General features: G+C 35.4%; 1 protein-coding gene and 1 long non-coding RNA gene across 3 annotated transcripts in view; one reads left to right on the forward strand and one right to left on the reverse strand.

Moving 5' to 3' along the window:
• Positions 1-20322, forward strand: part of LOC141500025 (transmembrane protein 180-like) — a 66098-nt gene extending 45776 nt beyond the window's left edge. The window contains exon 7 of one of the 2 annotated variants that reach the window (XM_074202885.1): positions 20244-20322. In XM_074202885.1, the coding sequence (XP_074058986.1) occupies positions 20244-20286 (43 nt within the window). In that variant the 3' untranslated portion in view covers positions 20287-20322. Of the gene's footprint in view, positions 1-3933; positions 5883-20243 lie in introns of those variants that run through there. The other variant, XM_074202883.1, reaches the window with a different exon arrangement.
• Positions 1-22427, reverse strand: part of LOC141500028 (uncharacterized) — a 54601-nt gene that overhangs the window by 19566 nt on the left and 12608 nt on the right. The window contains exon 2 of the long non-coding RNA XR_012471825.1: positions 7443-7558. This is a non-coding gene — a long non-coding RNA (uncharacterized LOC141500028). The remainder of the gene's footprint in view (positions 1-7442; positions 7559-22427) is intronic.

A 22427-nucleotide genomic window follows, 5' to 3' on the forward strand; every position in this document is an offset into this window, starting at 1 on the left:
AGAATTGGACCCAAGGGGCTACTGCACTTTGTGTTTATTAAAAATGACTCCTGGGGATTGTTATCTCTCTCTGTTAAACTAAATGTGTGGCTCAGACTCCTCAGCCTGTTTGTGCTAGCCAACTCAGAGTGGTTTTACAAACCTTCAATAATTTAAATCTCCCTCCTTCTAGATTGCCCCTGCTTTTTAAATCTACCCACATGTATTCAAAGTAGTAGACAGCATAGATTATTTTTTTAAATAAATATTTTATTTGCTTTTTTCTACTACATATAATGATAGTTTTTACCCATTTTTTGGCAAGGTTTTGAATTTTACAGTTTTTCTCCCTTCCTCTTCCTCCTGACAGAAAGCAATCCAATGTAGGCTTTACATTTGTAGCCATGCTAAACATGGATTGATATTGAACTAATCTTGAGAGAAGAATCAGAGACAAAAGGATGGAGAGTGAACAAAATGACACAGTACATAAGAAAGCTTTTAAAAATTGAAGATAATTAGCTTTGGTCTTCATTTAAACTCCATGGTTCCTTCTCTGGTTATGGATGGTATTTTCCATCTTAATAAGTCTTTTAAAATTGTCTCTGATTATTGTGCTACTGAAATGAACAAGTCCATCAAAGTTGATTGTCACCCCATGTTGTTGTTAATATGTATAATGTTCTTTTGGTTCTGCTTATTTCACTCCACATCCATTCATATAAGTCTTCCAGGCTATTCCGAAATCCCTCATGATTTCTAATGGAACAATAGTGTTCCATCACATACATACATACACCACAATTTGTTCAGACATTCCTTAATTGATGGACATCCCCTCAATTTCTAATTCTTTGCCAATGCAAAAAGAGCTACTTTGAATATTTTTGTAGATGTGGGATTCTTACCCTTTTTTTCATGATCTCTTCAGGATACTGACCTATTGCTGGATGAAAAGGTATGCACATTTTTATTGCCCTTTGGACACAATTCTAAATTGCTCTCCAGAAAATCAGTTCACAACTCCACCAACAATGCATTAGTGTTCCAGTTTTCCCACATTGTCTCCAACATTGATCATTATCCTTTAAACTTAGCATAGATTCAATAGCTATTTGGGTTTTTTAAATTTTTTTTTTAGGCAATGGGGTTAAGTGACTTGCCCAAGGTCACACAGGCAATCACTGTGTCTGAAGCCAGACCTGACCTCAGGTCCTCTTGACTCCAGGGTCAGTGCTCTATCCACTGTGCCACCCAGCTGTCCCAGCTATTTGGTTTTAATACAGATGCATAAAAGGTGATCCAAAATACCACAAAAAGAGATAAAGATTTTAAATAGTGACCATTCAATCTGAGCCAGAAAGGATTTTCTTCCCATTTTGTCTTATTCTCTGTTGGAATGAGTAATAGCAGGGAAACTAAAACAAATCAGAGAAAATCGAACCTTGAATATTATATCAGCACTTGGCCTTTCCCTTTTCTTGCTGTCAGTGCCTATGACCCTTAGAGGTATATGGCAGCTAGGTGGTACAATGGATAGAGCACTGACCTTGGAGACAGGAGAACAGGAGTTTGAATCTGGTCTCATACACTTGCTGCTAACTACCTTGTGTGACCCTGGGCAAGTCACTTAACCTTGATAGCCTCACATTTAGAGCCATCTCCAGTCATCCTGATTCATATCTGGCCACTGGACCCAGATGAATGTGGAGAAAAAAATGAGGCTGATGACTTAGCACAGCACACCCTCACTCAAATCCAGTCCACATGCTTGTCATGGCTTTACCTTCCTGATGTCACAGTCTTCTTTGAGAACGAAGGACAGACATTATTAACCTGAATAGGGAAATTTGGCAGCTCATCCTGAAGATCACCTTCAACATAAGGGACCTCAGCTAGGGAGCTACTATGGCCACATTGTCTTTGTTCTTCATTGACTTCAAGGTTAAGCTCTGTCACCTTGGGCAAGCAAGGGTTCTGATAGAATTCTTATCCCTCTTTCCAACCCAGTGACAATCTCATATTCTTATTGGTCTCTGGAAGGAATAGAGAGATTCTACATCTGTGACTAAACCTGGCCCCAGACAACAGTTGTAGAGGTGGGGGGGGATTATTGATATGGAATATTTTGACTATATTGTTAGATATGGTTGATAAATGGGTCGTGTTTTACTGAAATTGCTTTAATCTTTTGAATAATTGTTATAAATATGGCTCATTGGGTGGCAGAATTGGGAGGGAGTTGTCAGAACAAAATTAACATGACAATATAAGCTATCAATAAAAATAAAATTAAAAAATAAAAAGGGAAGTCATCAGCCTCATGGAGAATCAAGAGCACCTAAGATCAGTTTAACATTTTAGCTTAAATGTTCTCTCCAACCAAACTTTTTTATCAACTGCTGAGATGTAGCAAAATCAACTGATTACTTTCTTCTATCCCCCCCCACACACACATATGTCCTGAAAGCCTAATTAACAATACAGTGTCAGCAAAAGGATGCCTGTTACTTATGAACTAGACAATCAGTTTGTAAATAAATTGTATGTGACTCATATATCTATTTTTTTTAAGTTTTTGCAAGGAAAATGGGGTTAAGTGGCTGGATTTGAACTCAGGTACTCCTGACTCCAGGGCCGTTACTCTATCCACTGCACCACCTAGCCACCCCATATATTTCTATTTAAACTAAAACTATGGGTACCGTATCTCTTTTTAAAAATATAAATTTTAATCATCAGTAAATACCACATGAAGAATAAAGATCTTTTATGGAATCCTTAGGATCTAACAAAATAGAACCAATCATATTAACAGACAACAAAGATCATAATGGCTTTCTTTTCTGTTTTAGAATTTAAGTTCATTGTGAGTGGGCCCATTTTAATTTTTTATACTTATATATTTAAAACCTAGCAGAGTGCATAGCATATAAGAAGTGCTTAGTAAATAAATTGACCTATTTCAAGTTCATTTCTTTGACTTTGTTTTCTTTTATTTAAATACTTTATTTCTTAGTGGGAAGAGCACACAGGAAATTAAATAACTTTTCTATTCAATCAATCAAGCATTTGTTAAGTGCTTCATGTCTGCTGTACACTGTGTGAAGCGGAATAAGTAATAAAACCTAAAAAACAAAACCTTCAAGAAACTTTTAATATTATTGTATGAAAAATGAACATAGACAAAATATTTAATGAAGTAGATAAAAGGTAGCAGTTGGGAGGAGTGGGAAAGCATTCTCACAGAAGGTGGCATCAGAGCTGAATCTTGAAGGAAGACAGGAATTCTAAGAAGCAGGGGTGGGAAGCAATTAGGTGACCCAGTGGATAAAGCAGGTGACCCAGTAAAGAGAATACTAACCTTGGAGTCAGGACCTCAGACACTTATTAGCTATGGGACTCTGGGTTAGTCACTTAACCTATTTGCCTCATCTGTAAAATGAGTTGGAGAAGGAAATGATAAACCACTGCTGTACCTTTGCCAAGAAAACCCCAAATGGGGTTACAAAGAATTGGACCCAACAGAAACAATTAAATAGCATAAGCAGCAAAGTATAAACAAAGAAGAGGAATGATAGGAAAGCAAAGCACTTACATAATAGAAGAGTGCATTTAAGCACTTCTCGATCATAATATGAAGTGTTATACATATTATCAATAATAAAATACTGTTGATCTATGTTTATTGCAGAGTCAAGCATAGTTTTATATAAAAAGTTGGGAGTCAAATCTTGTTTCTTCCAGTTTTGCAACAAACTGACAATATTAAATCTAGGAAAAGTAAATCTCAGGACTTGGTTTTCTCATCAGTACAAAGCAGGGATTAGACCAGATTATCTCTAAGATTTCCCCCAGCTTTAATAATCTTTGATTTTATAATTTGCTAAAAAACATTGAATCCAAAGGAAAAATTGTTACTGAAATAGATACTGTTTTCTATCCCTTCTCTAGTTTATCAACAGGTCTTCATGATGCAATGTTCACCTTAATTTGTCTGATTCCCTTGGGCATCGCAGTAATCCAGATTCTGTCTTGGACTCCCTTCTCTATCAGGAGTAGTCATCATTCAAACTGGGTAGTGACTCCCCAACAAGATCATATTCTATCATGGAATTCAAATGCGGTTTGAGATTTTGTATTTTTTTAATTAATACTTTTTTCAATCAACAAAAATCTGCCATCTCTCCCTCTCCTTTCCTCCCCATTGAGAAAGAATGAGAAACAAAATCACTGTAACTTTTGTATCTTTTTTTTTATATTGAATTTATACTGTGCCAGAAGGAAAAACTGCTCATTATCATCTCTTATCTGTTAACAACTACTTCAAGGGCTCTCTTGTTTTCCTCTAAATATTTCCTACTAAATTTATTTGTTATTAAATAACAGCCTGCTTCTGTTGGCTGTAGATTATCATATTATAGTCTCAGTACAGCCTACAGCTCTAAGTAATGGAATTATTACATGAATTGGTTAGATGAATTTTCTGAGAGTTGGGGAGAGGCCCTAGAATATACATGTCTATATACATTACTTCCAGAATCTCTGACACAATATTGTTCTAAATTTATTTTTAGAAACTGATTGGTTCTTCAGTCTGGAAGAATGCCTATGTATGCATTTGGGTTTGCTGTAAAACATTATTGTACCAAGATCAGCAAGTTTTTTAGAAGACTGGTGGACCTTTGAAAAGTTTAGAGACCAGGATGAGAGGATTGATGTGCTTCTCAGATTTTAATGTGGCCAATCAGTATCTGAGAGTTGAAGTGAAAGATGGTGAGCAAAAATAAGAATAGTGCTATTTTCTTTAGTTTAGTTTGTTGAATTTGTCTTTAATTAATAAAATGTGAAACCAGCTACATTTACTTTGGTGAGCCCTAGAGCCCCATGAGTGTGACTAAAAATGGGGATAATAAGTTCACTTTCCTCCAAGGGGACTCATGTCCTCCATTTTATCTTTGGTATGAAGAATTAAAGACACAGATCTCACTTAATTGAAATATTTAAGTTTTTTAAAATTTAGCCCACTCATTTGGAATGTAGTTTTTGATTAAGCCATCTGTGGCTGAAGTCATGGACCTGCCATTGATAATTCCTTTTTCTTTATGATACTATTTTAGACTTTGAATGAAGATTTTACTAATGCAGCCTCACTAGCAATCCTTTTGTCTATGAGATACCTCAATGTAAATAGTTTTAATTTTTTTTATTTTTTAATGAAGTCTTGAAAAATGCACATTCTCAATTAAGTTTATTTTGAAAAGTCCTTTAAACTCTTATTGAGTATATGAATGTGAATTGTGATTATTATTTGAATAATATGAACTCAGCAGAATAAAACTTAATGAATCTGGGGTACTGTGGAGTAACAGTCAAATAAGGGTTACATTAACCTTTTTAGCTATTATTTCTTAAGAAGTCTGATCAGAGAGTGTGTCTTACACTTACCTATTTGTTGTACAAAATACTAGTTTTCTCTGTTTACATTGAATGGACTTAGTAGGCAGAGACATATTTGTTTTGTTCCTGGCACATTCAGGAAATGTGAAAAAATTCCAGCTCTCTTCATATTTTATATATTGTAATACTGTATACAAAATGAGAATTTTCTTAGAAAATATATCTTTTGGTGGGAAATTTCTCGAGATTCTTAAATTGCATTTTAAAAAGAATATATTTAATAGGGAACTATGTGCCTTCTGTCTTGCCAGTACTATCTTTAAAAGAAGTAAATTAATTTCTATATCATGAAAATTATTAACGTTATTTGGAAAGATTATGCTGAATTTTTAAGAAAGTGTGATTTAATTCTAATCTTTGACTTTTAGAATGGTACTCTTTTAGATTATCCTTTTTTGTGATGTTTATTAATAATAAATCCAACTCATTTTAATATTTTTCATGTGGTTTCTTTGGCATTCTTTTGTCCTTTTTTCTTATGTCTTTTATTATTTTATTAAAGGAGATATTTCTGTGGCATGGGACACACTTTTCCTCCTACCCCAGCTTATCTTGAACATTTTATATTTATTAACCAATTAACTTGTAACAGTTTGCATAATAAGCTGCTATAAGCAAAGGTCCTGATTACATATGTGCTTTCTGTACAAAACTTCCAGAGAAGGTCCTCACTCTTGAATTTAATCTGTGGCCCTTATTGTCTTTGGTTACATACCAATTGATGAGTATTGTCTCATTAAAAAGAGTAGGCATTTGTGCAAACTACTCATCAAAAATATAGCTATCTCTTTAATAACATATAAATGATTTGATGTCACTCTTATTTTCCAGTTGGCAACTTCTCATTTTAACAGATGCTAGTACTGGAATGTGGAGGTGGGAAGGTAGAAACTTTTTATCCATATTTTTCATTCCTAGAGCTTTTTCCATTAAAAATATTTCACATTGACAATTCCTTCAGGAGTCTCATAATCTAGGAAATGCTTCTTTTTTTTCAGTATGGATGGCTAGGCTGATTTCTCTTATTTGGCCCTGGATCACATAGAAGCTCTCCAGAACTTGTACTATAAGGGTAAGAATGATGAAATAGATAGGGCATGGAAAAAGAACAGGGCAGTAATTAAGGCATTGATGCTTAGGGAGTAGGAAGCCAATCTTGAAGTACATACATGCTTCAAAACAGAAAAACAATTTAGATACTGCAGATAAACTTGACCAGAAGATCTGCGAAATTCTGGTTTTGTGAGATATTCACTTGAATCATATTTAAAAACTGTCATACTTTACATATATATATATATGATATTTGTAAAATTTGTAAAAATTTGAAAAAAATTGACAAGAAGGAAATTTGTCATTTATAAATGGGCTAAACTAGATAGACTAAAATGTCATCATGGCCATGTCCAATGATGTTCAACAACATGGAAAATGTCCATCATAAAATTTCAAATGAAGAGGGACTTATTGAAGGCATTGTGCTTTTATATTACAAGTCATAGAATACTCAAGGACTTCCTTGATGAGATCCATGGTCTATAAAAAAAATTGACTTAGAAAGATAGAACAATACCAAGCACTTCCTAAGTTGTAAGATTTAGTTGATAAGAGAGCCCTTTGAACTAGTCTGTCCATATATATATATATATATATGTGTGTGTGTGTGTGTGTGTGTGTGTGTGTGTGTGTGTCTTGGAAGGGCACTACTAATGGATGGTGAACTAGGTGTAGAATTGAATAGGAGGAGGTCAGTTTGGTTTTTCATTTGGGAAATAAGCAACCACTTTGAGTAATTCTAAGTTACTTGCTGCTGAAAACCCCCCCCCTTTTTTTAAACATCAATAACTTCATGATGATGCTATATGATTAAGAATCAGGAAACTTATTTCAAAGAAACAAAATTGTAGGAGGTCAAATGGAAAAAATATGGTAGAAATAAATATATTGTTATTATGATACTTTGGAAAAGAAAGTAGACCAGTCTTAGAACTGAACAGTTTTACCTTTATCACTATATCTAATTGTCCCTCAGTAGATGGAAGCTTCCCATTCCATCCCATTTGTATAGCAGATGCCTCCTCATCTTCCTTGCTACTGCAGACTGTTCCACACTTTGTTCCTAGAACAATAATCAAATCAATATTACCAGAGTCAGTGGAAAAGTTGGATATCCTTCTGCTCTACTCCTTATTCCTGTAACTTCCCAGATCAAAACCCCTTTCCTTGGCTTCATTCTCTTTTCAATTTGTGCAGCCTCTCACATTTAGAATGGTAAACATCTTGTGGGCAGGTCTGTCTCATATTGTATTTATTTTATTTCATTTTAATTTTTTTGCACTGTTATTCATTTTGGAGGTTTGGTTTTTTTTTTTAGAAATTTATCTTTTTTTTATTTTTCCCCAGTTACATGCAAAACCAAATCTCATCCTTCACTTTCAAAACCTTGAGTTCCAAATTCTTTCCCTCCCTCTCACCCCACTTCTCCTCATTGAGATAGCAAGTTACTTGAAAATGTATAGTCACATACTCAAAGGGTTATAAAACCATGCTTACCCTTTGGTCTAGCAGTGCCACTGCTAGGTCTATATTCTAGAAGAGATGATATCCTGGAAGAAAAGAATCCATAGATATGGGGATATTTATATAGCTCTTTTCCAGTGGCAGGGAGCTAAAGATGGAGAGAATGTCCATTCCCATGGGGAATGGCTGAACAAATTGTGGTATGTGTGTGAGATGAAATGCTCTTCTGTTCTAAGAAATGATGAACAGGATGCTCTCAGTAAAAAACTTGAAAGGAGCAGATGCAATGGGACATGTACCTCATACAAAGTAACAGCAGATGATCAACTGTGAATGACCTACCTCTTCTCAGCAATGTGGGACTCAAGAGAACTCTGAAGGACTTATGATAAAGAATTCTATCCACCCCAAAGACAGAGAGAATTGATGATGTCTGAATACAGCCAGAAGCATCCTTTTTTTTTCTTTTTACTTTATTTTTCTTGAGTTTTCTTTTTTTTTTTTTAATGTGGGAGGGTTATGTTTACTTTTATAACATGACTATTGCAGTAATGTTAAAAATAAATAAATAAATGTTAAAAATCTAAAAAAAAAATGTGTAGTCATCACCTTATATTTATCTCCTTAATACCTAACACAGTGTCTGACACATAACAGGAACCTAAATTTTTTTCTTCTATTTATTCATCTTTAATTTCACCTTTACTTGTATCCATACCACTTCAATGGTCTTGAGTTCTGAAATTCTTTTTTTTTTAATTATAACTGATCATTCCATCACACTTTCTGCCTGTTCTTTGTTCCCACCTGAACCTCCAATCCCTTTATGTCTCTAGGTACATCATCTTTGTTTAGGTCTCATTTTCTTCCTTTTTTAGTCTTACCTCTATTCTTTTTATATTTTTATTAATTTTTCCAACTACATGCAATGGTAGTTTTCAATGACTATTTTTTGCAAAGTTTTGAGATCTAATATAGGCTATATTTGAAGAAGAATCAAATCAGAAACAAAAAAAACATTAGAGAGAAAAAAAATTGCATAATACAATTTTTAAAAATTAAAGATAGTAAACTTTGGTCTGCATTTAAACTCCACAATAATTCTTGAGGAAATAATTTACAGTCATGTTGACTAGATTCCTAAAGTTTCATAGCAGCATACCATCTTTTTATTCTTCCCTGATTTATTCTATCACACTTTTCCAAACTTTTTCTTATCTCTCAATCCTAACTAACATCTTCTGATTCTTTCTCAGCAGAATTTGCCTCCTATTTGTCTGAGAAAATGAAAGTTGTCATTACCTTCCTTTTTTTCTCCATTTTACATATCACAAAACCTCAATGTCGGGGCAGCTAGGTGGCACAGTGGATAGAGCACAGACCCTGGAGTCAGGAGTACCTGAGTTGAAATCCAACCTCAGACACTTAATAATTACCTAGCTGTGTGGCCTTGGGCAAGCCACTTAACCCCATTTGCCTTGCAAAAAATCTAAAAAAAAAAATAAAATAAAAGATTTTAAAAACTTCACTGTCATTCCTCATTCTCTCCTCCTTTGCTTCAGTTTCTGAGAAACAGATAACTCTTCTTCTTCTTGCCAAAAGCAACCCCTGCTAACCTGCCCCTTGATTTCATTTCTTCCTATCTCTTTCATCTTCAGTCTCTTTTGCATTGACTTCTTCCTTTCTACCTACAAACATGCCAAAATCTCCTATGTCCTTATAAAACCTCCCAGTATTTCTTTGTATTGTTCAACTAAAGACTATCTCAAAGATTACCAATGACTTCAGTGGCTAAATCTGTTGCCCTTACAGTTCTCATCATGGTTGACCTCTTCAGTTTTTGACCTTACTTCTATATATTCTTTTGACACTGTGGTCTCTTGTTTCTCCTCATACTATTTGAATACTCTTAAATTCTTTTGCCAGATTATTATGCAACTCCCACCACCTAAAAATGGGCAGTTCCCTGAATCCTATCCTGGGAGAGAGGGAATGAGCACCTACTATGTGGCAGATACTGCTAAGTGCTTTATAGATATCTCCTGTGAGACAACAACCTTGTGAGGTAGGGGCTATTACTATTCCCATTTCATAGTTGAAGAAACTGAGACAAATAGAAGTTTAAGTAATTTGGTCAACATCACTCAACCGGATATGAACTCAGGTCTTCCTGACTTAAGCTTCAGCACCCTATCTAGTGTATGATTGAGTTTTCTCTTTTTCCTGAAAAATGAATCTTATTAGTTACCATGTGTTCCAGATATCCCCTCCAAAATCTATACAGGCATCCCAAATTTCTGTTTTATGTTCTAGTTCTCTATCACCAACTGCTTGTGAGACCTGGTTGTCCCTTTGGCATATTACCTAAAATAGAACTCATAGAGTTTATATTCCCTACAAACACATCCTTCTATTTCTGTAGAAGGTACCAATAGTCTTACAGTCACCCAGGTTCTTAATCTTAGAGATATCTTCATCTCTTCCTTTCCCCTTATTCCCTATATTCATTCAGCTTTCAAGTCTTGTTTAGTCTACCTTAACATCTCTTATATTCTTTCCCTTCTCTCCATCTATAATGCAATTCACCTAGTTCAGGCTGGACTACTGTAATAGCTCCCTAATTGGTTTTCCTGTTTCCAAGCTCTCTCTTTTCCACTCCATTTCTATATTTTTGCGAGATTAAACTTTTTAAGCATAGGTATGAACATGTTACCTTTTTCTATGATTACCTCTAGGATTAAATGTTGTTCAATCATGTCCAGTTTTTTTTGTTGACTGCATTTGGGGTTTTCTAGGCAAAGATACTGAAGTGGCTTGCCATTTCATTCTCCAGCTCTTTTAACAGGTAAATAAGATTAAGTGATTTGTCCAGTGTCTGAGACTAAATTTGAACTCAGATCTTCATGTTGAAGGAGAAATGTTTGTTTAGCCCTTGTAATTTTATGAAAATATTATTTGTTCTGATATTTTCTGAGGGCTTCTGACTTCCTTTCCATTGTTCAGTATAAACTTTGACTTCCATTGTTCAGCATAATCCCCTCTCTCCATTGTTAAATGTATATTCTCCAAAATGAGAGAAAGCAACCTTAGCCCATTCCTCTACCCCTCCTCCACCTTTCTGAATCTCAACCTTGCAAGGTGAATCCTGACCCCAGACATTTAAAAGGGGGATCATTCTTTGATCCCCTTTCTCCTGATTCCTCCCTGCACAGATTGTGGGCAAAACCCAATAAAAGTTTGGCCAATTTCCTCCTCCTGGCTGGACCCATGCATATCTAAGCCCAATCATTTCTTATGGCTGTTTTCCTATTCCTTTCCTCTTTCCCCTCAAACATTTTAGCTTCAACCTTTTGTTATTCAGCCTGTCCTTAAGTAACTAGCTATTTCCAGTAACTGCTTGTGGTCTGTAATAAATATGAATTTTGGTGGCCTGTGAATTAAAGTCTGAGCTTTTGTACCTCTGGGATTAATCTATTAGTTTTTCTCTTATACCAAACTCTGGTCTATAAATCCTTTCTCTGAGGGCACCATCCATTCCACCACCACTACCCCCAACCTCCCCCATAATTCTGACTCCAGGCCCATCATTATCTACTTCATCATCTAGCTGCCCCTCAAATTAAATGTTAGTTACTTAGTCTCACTGCATTTGGAGGTTCCCCCCCCATTCAGGTTCAATAAGAACTTAATAAATATCTACTATGCACTAGACACTGCTAGAACTGGAGGATACAGAATCTCCCTGCCCTCAAGGAGCTTACATTTTCCATAACTTAACTCCAACCTACTTTTACATCATTTTTCTTTCATATTACTTTTTTTCATTTACTTTACAATTCAGCCTAATTGAACTACTAGCTTTTTCCCAAGCTAAACGTTTAATTTCATTTCATGATTTTTGTCCAGCCATTCATTCCCTCTGCATATTTACTTCTTAGAATCTTTAGCTTTCATCAGAGCTCAATTTATGGCACTTCTTTTAGAAAACCTGTTATGGTCCCCGCAGTGGTTAATGTGCATCAGTAATGTTTTTGAAGCAGCTCTGCTTTAAAGCAGCTATTATAAAATTATAGTTTGAGAATCCTCAGGGGTCCCCAAGACCCTTTCAGGAGGTCCCTGAAGTTAAAACTTTTACTATAATAATACTAAAATGTTATATGTCTATTACAATACTCTTCCTTTTTCAGTTACATAACTATTTGAGGTTGGATTTTCTTCATATATCCCAAAAGATTGAATTTAGAAGCAGCTATATGAATCTAATCTGAACCAGACAAAAGATTTACCAAAAAATATGGGAAATAATCCTATTCTTCTCACTAATTTGTTCTTAAAAATACTAATTTTTTATTTTAAAATGTTATTTATTAGTGAGACACTATGCATTATTTGTGGAGTTGTGAACTGATCCAATCATTCTGGAGAGTAATTTGGAACTATGCCCAAAGGGCAATCAAACTGTGCATATCCTTTGATCCAGCAATACCACTACTGGGTCTGTATCCCAAAGAGATCATAAGTAAGGGTAAAAAGCCCATATGTATAAAAATAATTATAGCAGCTCTTTTTTGTAGTGGCAAAGAACAGAAAATTGAGGGGATGCCCATCAATTGGGGAATGACTGAACAAAGTGTGATATATAATGTGATGGAACGTTATTGTTCTATAAGAAATCATGGGGGTGGCTAGGTGGCACAGTGGATAGAGCACCGACCTTGGAGTCAGGAGTACCTGGGTTCAAATCCAACCTCAGACACTTAATAATTACCTAGCCGTGTGGCCTTGGGCAAGCCACTTAACCCCATTGCCTTGAAAAAATCTTAAAAGAAAAAGAAAGAAAAGAAAAGAAACCATGAAGGATAGTACCTCAGAAAAGCCTGGAAAGATTTGAAAGAACTGATACTGAGTGAAGTGAGCAGAACCAAGAAGAGCATTGTACACATTAATTGTATGGTGATCAACTATGATGGACTTGCTCTTCTCATCAGTACAATAATCAAACACAATTCTAAAGGACTTGTGATGGAAAATATCATCCACATCCAGAGAAGGAACTATGGAGTCTTAATGCAGATAAAAGAATACTATTTTCAATTTTTAAAATTGGTTTTATGTTTTATGATTTTTATTCTCTCATAGTCTTTTTTCTTTTAGCTCTGATTCTTCTTTCACAATATGATTAATGTAGAACTATATTTAACATAGTTTTATATGTGTTACCTATATTAGATTTCTCTTTATTTAGCAGAGGGGAGAGGGTAGGAGGGAGCAAAAAGTGAAATTTCAAATCTTACCCAAAAAATGACTGTTGAAAATTCTCCTTACATATAGTTGGAAAAGTAAATGATTAAATTTATTTTTTATGTTATTTATGTTAATGTATGATAGTTTATTATTTTTTAAACAGTAAATATAGTAAATCACAATAGCTATAACTCACATAAACAAAAACTTTCTTTTAAAATTTTTAATTAAATTTTTGAATAAATTTGTAAACTTTAAGTAATTTTTAAGGGTAAATAGGTGTCCTAAGACCAAAAAGACTGAAAATTGCTAATATAAAGAACACTAAATTTGAGTCAAGGGACCAAAGTTCAAATCCTGGTTCTGTCACCTCCTATGCCGCCCTAGGAAAGTCACAGAAATTCCCTGAGTCTTAGTGTCCTCATTTGTAAAATGAGAGTGTTTGAAGAGATCACCACTGAGATCCATTCCAGCTCTAAATCTAAGGTCTTAGAATCCCCAAGGCAGGGAAGTTCCTCAGTTGTTTTACTTTTTTGTATTTCCAGTATTTAGTGCAGGGTCATGCACATCAAGGCACTTAATACATACTTGTTGATTTGAAATATAAAGTGGTTGAAAATGAAAATATTCCCATTGTATATGTTGCTACTTAGCATAGAAAAATGGAGAAATTCAGGCACATGCATCTAACAGTGGGTTGAACATTCTAAAAGAACCTCATTGTATTCCAAAACCCTACAGGCATAGCTTAAATTTTTCTAAAGTTTATTCCTTTCAAATTATGATGAACTTGGTAGATGTGGTGAAAATTACCCTTCATATATGTTTCCTTGTGAAACTGAAGAGCTTCATGTGATTAACCTGAAGCAATTTGTCAGCTATTTGTTTATACATTGCAAACAGATGTCTGTTTGAAAAGCAGCAAATTTGGCCTCAATGTCATTTATTGTTTTTTTGGCTGTAAAACTTTTTTTTCCTGGAGGGAGAACAGCCTGTTCAATATTCATAGACAAGAGATGATAATACAATTGAAGTTTCTGATCCCAAAACTGGGTCAGGAAAAGAAATGGAGAAAGTATCTGAGTCCTATTAGCTAAGAACAGAATATTCATTTGGCAAAAATCCCACCAGCTTCTATTGCCTAGTGACATCACATTTAAAGCATTTCTGAGTACTAAAAATTAATTATCTTAAAATTAGATTTGATAGCTTTTAAAAAAGGAATTTCTTATCTCATCAACTTTCACTCCTGAAACCAAATAGTGATAAATTAGGAAGAATTTTTAATTGTGTTGTGACATATCTTTATAGAAAACAAAAGCAAAATGTTTTTATCTGAGTTATCCCCAGCTTTCTTTTTATATGTAATATGTAGTCTTAGTTCTCTCTCTCTCAGAGTTGAGTCTGCCTCTTAGAATTTTAGGATTAACTCTGAGGGATAAGGTGTTTTTCCTCTAATACCAATGAATTGAACCCCTATCATCTATAATACACACAAATACTCTCTCTCTCTCTCTCTCTCTCTCTCTCTCTCTCTCTCTGTCTCTCCCTCTCCCTGTCTGTCTGTCTGTCTGTCTCTCTCTCTCTCCCCCCCCCCATCCTTAGGGGCCAGCAACTAGCACAACAGTTCCATTTAACCATTTGCAGAGGCGGCTAGGTGGCTCAGTGGCTAGAGCATGGGCCCTGGAGTCAGGAGTACCTGAGTTCAAATCCGGGCCTTAGACACTTAATAATTACCTAGCTGTGTGGCATTGGGCACTTAACCCCATTGCCTTGCAAAAATCTAAAAATAAAAAAATAAAATAAAATAAATGACCATTTACAAAGGGATATTTCCAATTAGCTTTTAGAAAGGGATATTTATTTCAAGGCATAACAAGACAAATGTATAAACATTTCTCTACCTCATTCCCAACACTTCAGGGGGCATACACTTTCAAAACTACCTCCATCCCCAATGAAGGCAGGAAATTCTGTCATTTCTCCCCTAGATCACTCCAAGTACTTCTAAATAATGACTCAAACCAAATTCTAAAGTGGTAGAACCCACAGAAAGACTGAATGAAACAATTTTTCAGCCCAAGACAACTGGGAAGATCCCCAGGAAAGGTTTGTTACACTAGGGCTAGAAAGGGCTGCAATGCAGCCCAAGCCATGCCAGAATAGAGAGCAAACCAACTCCAGGGCACCTGGGTCATTGGCAGTGGGTGGTTTTCAGACCTCTCAGTCCAGGAATTGCCAAGGAATTTGGAAGGAATGGAGCCCAGTCCAGCACAGACCTCAGCACAGACCCAGCTCTGGGAACCAGGAACAGGTTTGTAGAGTCACTCAGAAGGGAACCAACCACCTGGCAGCTGCTTCCAGAGTGCTTAGCCCCAGATGGTAAGGGGATCAGGGGAGACTACAGAGGTCACTTTGTTATCTCTGAGGCAAGACTCTGTTGTTTAACCTATACTCAGAACCAGGTCGAAATCTGGACCCCAATCTCAGAAAAAGGAGTTTATTCCCATAGCAGAGCAGAGAACCTCTTCATAGTGACCTAGTGCAGAGGAGAGTGCTTGTGGTCATCCACAGATCAGAGCACAGAGCAGGAGAGCAGGCAGAGTCTCTCATAAGACCTTGGAGGAATTGAGGTCCTTGTGAGGAGTCTCTGAAAAGAGTTGCAAAAACCCTCAAAAGCTTGGGAAAGTGTGTCCTCCACCCTAGAAGCAAAGAATTAACAAAGTTTACAAAGAGTTGAAATCAAGTTATAGACTGGGGAAATGAGAAAAACAACAGAAGAAAAAAAAATCTGACCATAGACAATTACTTTGGTTCGATGGAAGATCAAAAATACACACTCAGAAGAAAAGAAAGTCAAAGCTTTTTAATCCAAAGCCTTCAAGAAAAATATGAAGTGGAATCAGGCAATGGAAGAGCCCCCCAAAAAGTTTTGAAAATCAAGAAAGGGAGGTAGAGGGGCAACTAGGTGGCACAGTGGCTAGAGCATGGGCCCTGGAGTCAGGAGTACCTGAGTTCAAATGTGGCCTCAGACACTTAATAATTACCTAGCTGTGTGGCCTTGGACAAGCCACCTAACCCTCATTGCCTTGCAAAAAAAAAGGGAGGTAGAGGGAAGAGAAAGGTGTGGGAAAATCATGAAAACCAACTCAGCAACTTGGTGAAGGAATTACAAAAAAAAATTTAAGAAAATAACAACTTAAAAACCAGTTTAGGGCAAGTGGAAAAAGCAGTCCAAAAAGTCATTGAGGAGAAAAATGTCTTAAAAAGAAGACTTGGTCAGATGGAAAAGGAGATATGAAAGTTCTCTGAAGAAAATAATTCCTTCAAGTATAGAATGAAGCTAAGGGAAGTTGATGAATGAGAAATCAAGAAACAATCAAACAAAACCAAAAGAATGAAAAACTAGAAGAAAATGTGAAATGTCTCATTGGAAAAACAACTCACCTGGAAAATAGATCCAGAAGAGATAATTTCAAAACTATTGGGCTACCTGAAAGTCATGACTAGAAAAAGAGCCAAGACTTCATTTTTCAAGAAACCAGGAAAATTGTCCTGACATATAGAAGCAGAGGGTAAAATAGAAATTGATGGAATTCATAAATCACCTGAAAGAGATCCCAAAAGAAAAACCCCCAGGAATATTATAGCCAAATTCCAGAACTCTCAAGTAAAAGAGAAAATATTACAAGCAGTCAGAAGGAAACAATTCAAGAATGGAGCTACAGTCAGGATATCACAAGATTAGCAGCTTCCTCATTAAGGGCTGGTATGGTTTGGAATATGTTATTCTGGAAAGTAAAGAACTTGGTACAACCAAGAATCAATTACCCAGCAAACCTGAACATCCTCTTTCAGAGGAAAAAAATGGTCATTCAGTAAAATAGAAGATTTTCAAACTTTCCTGTTGAAATGATGAGAGCTGGGGCAGCTAGATGGCACAGTGGATAGAGCACCAGCCCTGGAGTCAGGAGGACCTGAGTTCAAATCTGTCCTCCAAGTACAGGATTCAAGTGGAGTATAGAGAGGGTGGATGGGAAGGGCAAATTATGAGGGACTTAATGATGTTGAAGTACTTGTGTTCCTTCATAGGAAGATGATCCTTTTAACTCATATGAACCTTCTCATTTATTAGGGCAGTAAGAAGGAGCACATATACACAAAGCACAGGAGGGAGTTGAATTTGAAGGTCTAATATATTTAAAAAATGGAATTAATAGGGAAGAAAGGTATGTATTTGGAGAAGATGAAGAATGAGATAAGTTATTTCCACATAAAAGAGTCAAGAAAAAACTTTTGCAATGGAGTGGAAAGGGGGGAAGGTGAGGGGAATGAGTGAGTCTTCACTCTCATTGGAAGTGAGTTAGAGAGGAAATAACATACACACTCAATTGGATATATAGAAATCTATCTTACCCTAGAGGAAAATAGGAGAGGAAAGGGATGGGAGAAAGAATGCTATCCCTCCCAAAGACAGAGCTGATGATATCTGAATAGACTGAAGCATACTTTTTTTTTCCCCTCTCACTTTATTTGATTTGAAATTTCTCATTCTTTCTTGGGGGGGCGTGGATTATGTTTGCTTTTACAACATGACTATTTTAGTAATGTGAAAAAAATAAATAAAAGGGAAGCACATTATAAAACAAACAAACCAAAAAAACTACCTCCATACCTAAAAGAATATGAAAAAACTTAGCTCAGTACCTACATAACTATGGTCTCAACAAGTTCATGTTCATATGTGAAATCTCTTCAGATGTGACATTCCTTTCCAAAAACCCAAGATCAGAGATTGCCCTCCCTTCACCTAGAACTGGAAAAAAAAAAAAAACCAAAAAGGCCTAGTTAAGAGGCCTATCTCTTAGGGTATATAACCTCAGAGAGTAAAGCATGGTCTCTCACCAGATGCTGTATATGAAAGTCACTAAATGAAGTTAAATAAAAGATGGCCAAAGTTCATTCATATGGATTTGAAAGTTCCAACACTTTTGGTTACACAGCCAATAAAAAAAGGCTCTTCCCAATTATGTGATTAGCCAACTGTATCCAGTTACAAAATGTCCACATATTCCCCAGAGTCTCTCCAAGGCATTTCAGTTATCCTGAAAGTAAACTCTTCAGCAATGACCACATGGACAGGCTGCATCAACTGAATAAACTAATGCAGTCTGTGCACATACTAGTGCCCAGTTACCTATAATACAAGACAATTTTAAATTTTCTTTTTTTTTTAATTATTTTGTTTTTTTAGGTTTTCAGTTCCAAATTCTCTTCTTTCCTCTACTTTATCCACTGAGAAAGCAAGAAACAACTTTATAGTTTCAATAAAAACTATAATCTTACCTGCATTTTAGATTCAAAAGGAGATTTTAGTATCTCAGAAACAAATTATGAAAGACAGTAATATAAAATTATATGGGAAGGGGATAAAAAGGATTTCTTCATAAGATCAGTAAACACTGGAGAGAGCAATTAAGAGGCCACTGCCTGGAGAGTGATTTAAATGTAATAGATTTTAAATGAAATGGAAGGGTCTTCAAGGCTAAAAAAGATACTGAAAATATTTCTAGATATTAGCCCATGATTCCTGTGATGAATCTGAAAATTAGACAAGTTATTAATGATTCTGTTTTAAGATACTATTTTAGTATCTTTTATGTACCCTATTTCCAAACTGAAGAGAAAACAATAGCTTCCCCATACTTAATAGAGTACTCCAGTCAAACCTGTTATTAGTGGAATTATAATAATCATAGCTAGAATTTACATAGTGGATCTTTAAGGTCTATAGAGCAATTTACATAGGTTCCTTGCAATTCTGTGAGGCCTCACCTAACAAATGAGGAAACTGAGCTCAGGAAAAGAGACCTGGCTTGCCCTAGGATACACAGTCAGGTTGTGTCTGGGATGGAATTTGAATTCAAGTTTTCCTGATTTTTTCCTGATTTCCTGATTCTGAGGTTTTTCTGTCTCTCTCATTTTATAACAGTCACTTACAATTTTTTTGTTTTCTTTCTATTTATGTTGTTGTCCTTAAGGCTTATATTGTTTTCCTGGGCTCTGCTACCTCACTTTGTATCAGTTCATGTATCTTCCCATGATTCTTTACATTCATATTTGTCATTTCTTGGAGCACAGTAATATTTCTTCACATTCACATGCCACAATTTGTTTAGCCATTCCTCAATTGATAGGCCTCTACTTAGCTACCACAAAAAGTGATGTTATCAATATTTTAACATCTATGGAGACTTTTTTTGGTCAATGATATCCTTAGTATATGCATAGCAGTGGAAACTCTGGGTCAAAGGGAATAGATATTTTTTTAATCATTCTGTTGAAGCAGACTAACACAGATACCACTTTTAGCCTTTTTTTGTTTTTGCAAAGCAGTAGGGTTAAGTGACTTGCCCAAAGTCACACAGCTAGGTAATTATTAAGTGTCTGAGGCTGGATTTGAATTCAGGTTCTCCTGAGTCCAGGACCAATGCTCTATCTACTGTGCCAACTAGCTGCCTCTACATATACCACTTTTTTTTGAAAGATTTTAATTTATTTTGAGTTTTACAATTTTTTTTCCTCTATTCTTGCTTCCCTCCCCCCCACTCCCCCCACAGAAGGCAGTCTGTTAGTCTTTACATGGTGTACATTGATCTAAGTTGAATGTGATGACAGAGAAATCATATCCTTAAGGAAGAAACATAAAGTATAAGAGAGATAAAAATTATATAATAAGATAATTTTTTTTTAATTAAAGGTAATAGTCTTTGGTCTTTGTTCAAAGTGCACAATTCTTTCTCTGGATGCAGATGGTATTCTCCATTGCAGACAGCCCCAAATTGTCCCTGATTGTTGCACTGATGGAATGAACAAGTCCATCAAGGTTGCTCAACACAGATACCACTTTTAAAAATATTTTAAAAGCACTTAAAAATCTGTCTTAGAAGATTTTTAATAATTTGAAAAGGAAATCTTATCACATTATCTTTAACTATCAAATTCAAAGCAATGATCTTGTTCTCCTTTCTCCAATTTAGCCCAAGAAAGGACTCCTTGATGAAGAGCAAAACACTAGAATGATCCACTTTGACCAGTTTAAGGTAATGATTAGAATAAGGGAAGGAAGGAGTCTCTTTGATTACTTCATTTAATGGTAGTTATTTCTTGATTTTGCCTTTAACCAGCTGGAAAGGACAATACTAAATGATAATGATCAAAGAAAGAGTGAATAGTTTTAGGAAAATGACTTTACAAGTGTATGTTGAAAGTTAAGTGACCATTGTTCTGTTTGATGAGGCAGAATGTTCATGGAACTTTACTGAGATTGCCATAATTATGTTTTAATTTATGGAAGTTGTTTTGAGTATAGCATAAATTGTAACCAGAAAATGGTTTGTTAAAGGGAGACTTTTCAGAGTTATGGAGTGTTTTTGTCCAATTTTATTTCTCTTCCATTCTAAGCAAAAATGCTTATGATGGTAATTTAAATTAATAAAAATTGTTTCTGACAGGCTTGTAACTAAAACAGAAGTGCAGAATTTTTCTGCACAATTTCAAATTGCTTTTCACAATGGTTATTCCAATTCACAGATATATTATCAATGTCTTAGTATGCCTAGCTTTCTACAATCCATCCTTCATTGATAATTCCTATCTTTTATCATCTTTGCCAGTTTTCTAGGTGTGAGGATTGTTTTGACTTACACTGTTCTTATGTAAGAGTATTTTTTGTATGGTTGTTGATAATTTATAATTCTTTTGAAAACTATTTGCTCATATCCTTTAACAACTTATCTATTGGGGCATTGTTCTTAACATGTATTTTAACTTGTACCATTGACCTCAAATCTTATGCTAATAACTTGCTTGGTAGCTAGTGTAATTAATATTTTGCAGATTGAGAAACTAAGGTACAGAAAGTTAACATATAACAGTGGATTTCTTTCTCTTCATCTTCAGAGAGAACATCTAAATAAATTGTATCACTACTAATTATCAACACTTGGAATTAATTGAGCACTCATAAAATTCAAGGAAGTTAATAGAACATAAAAGTTCATTCCTTCTAAGAGAGTAACATTTTTGAGAAGAAAAATTGGTGTAGTATGGATGTCTAAACACAAAAACACAACAAAGATTGCCCTCTGCCCCAATCCGATCCCTCTCATATTATCTCCTTGAGGTTTAGTCATGTTCTAGGATAATATGCATAGTCCTCTTCATATAATGAAGGATCTGAATTTAAATCCTGCCTCATTTATTAGCTGTGTGACCCCGGGCAAGTCATTTAAGCCCAATCATTGCTTCCCCCCCCCCAAAAAAAACATATGCGTGTTGGTTTGAGGGATTATTTTCTATGCTTTCTGGGTGAGGCTATGGATCTAATAAAAAAAATAAAAGTATGTTAATTAATCCTAGGTATAGGGCAAGACTCACAAAAGAGTGATAACTGTCTTTTGAGGGAAAATATCAGCAGAAACCTCAGCAATGGTCACAGTTTGGTAGAGAAGATATCTAGTAGCAGAGGATAACATTTCATCACAAGTAAAAAATTCTAGCAGTAGCTCTAGGGAGCAAGAGGGTTAGAGTCAGGCAGAGAGGGACAGAAGCTAGAGAGGATATAGTAGGACAAAATGGAGGCGTGAGAAGTGTTCTGGTTGAGGTTTAACCCTAAGAATGTGAACTGTCTGTTTAGTATTTGGTATCTGTGGGAAATTGAAAGGAGCGTTTCCTTGTTATTTTCTTTGCTATTTTGTCCCAGTTAAAGACTTTGCTATTTGTTCTAAGAGAATGCACTAGATGGGGCTTAAATCATATTTACATAACCCCTCTTATTCAAAAAGTTCTATGTCAGACCTGAGATCTGCTAGTATTGTTGGCTAATTTGTCATGGCTAAGTCATTTATTTATTTCTTAGTCTCAGAAAACAATTTATATTAGTGGTCACTGAAACTCTGGTAAGGCAGGAAGGTAAGAGGTTGAAAGATACCTTAAACTATTTGGTAGTTATTGAATGCCCATGATAACCAGATATGTACTTCATAAAATCCTGTTTAGATACCCCATCAAGAAAGATGATTCTGGGTTCTCAAATGCTATGCAAAAAACAGTGGCACATTGATGGAAAACAAGGCAGAAGGCAGGAAGAAACTGTCTTTAGACCACCTATAAAGAGGAATTTGATTGTTGGTACTTTATATGTGAACACCTTTTCTGTTGAC

This window comes from Macrotis lagotis, chromosome X (genome assembly GCF_037893015.1).
Source record: "Macrotis lagotis isolate mMagLag1 chromosome X, bilby.v1.9.chrom.fasta, whole genome shotgun sequence".
NCBI classification, from domain to species: Eukaryota; Metazoa; Chordata; class Mammalia; order Peramelemorphia; family Peramelidae; genus Macrotis; species Macrotis lagotis.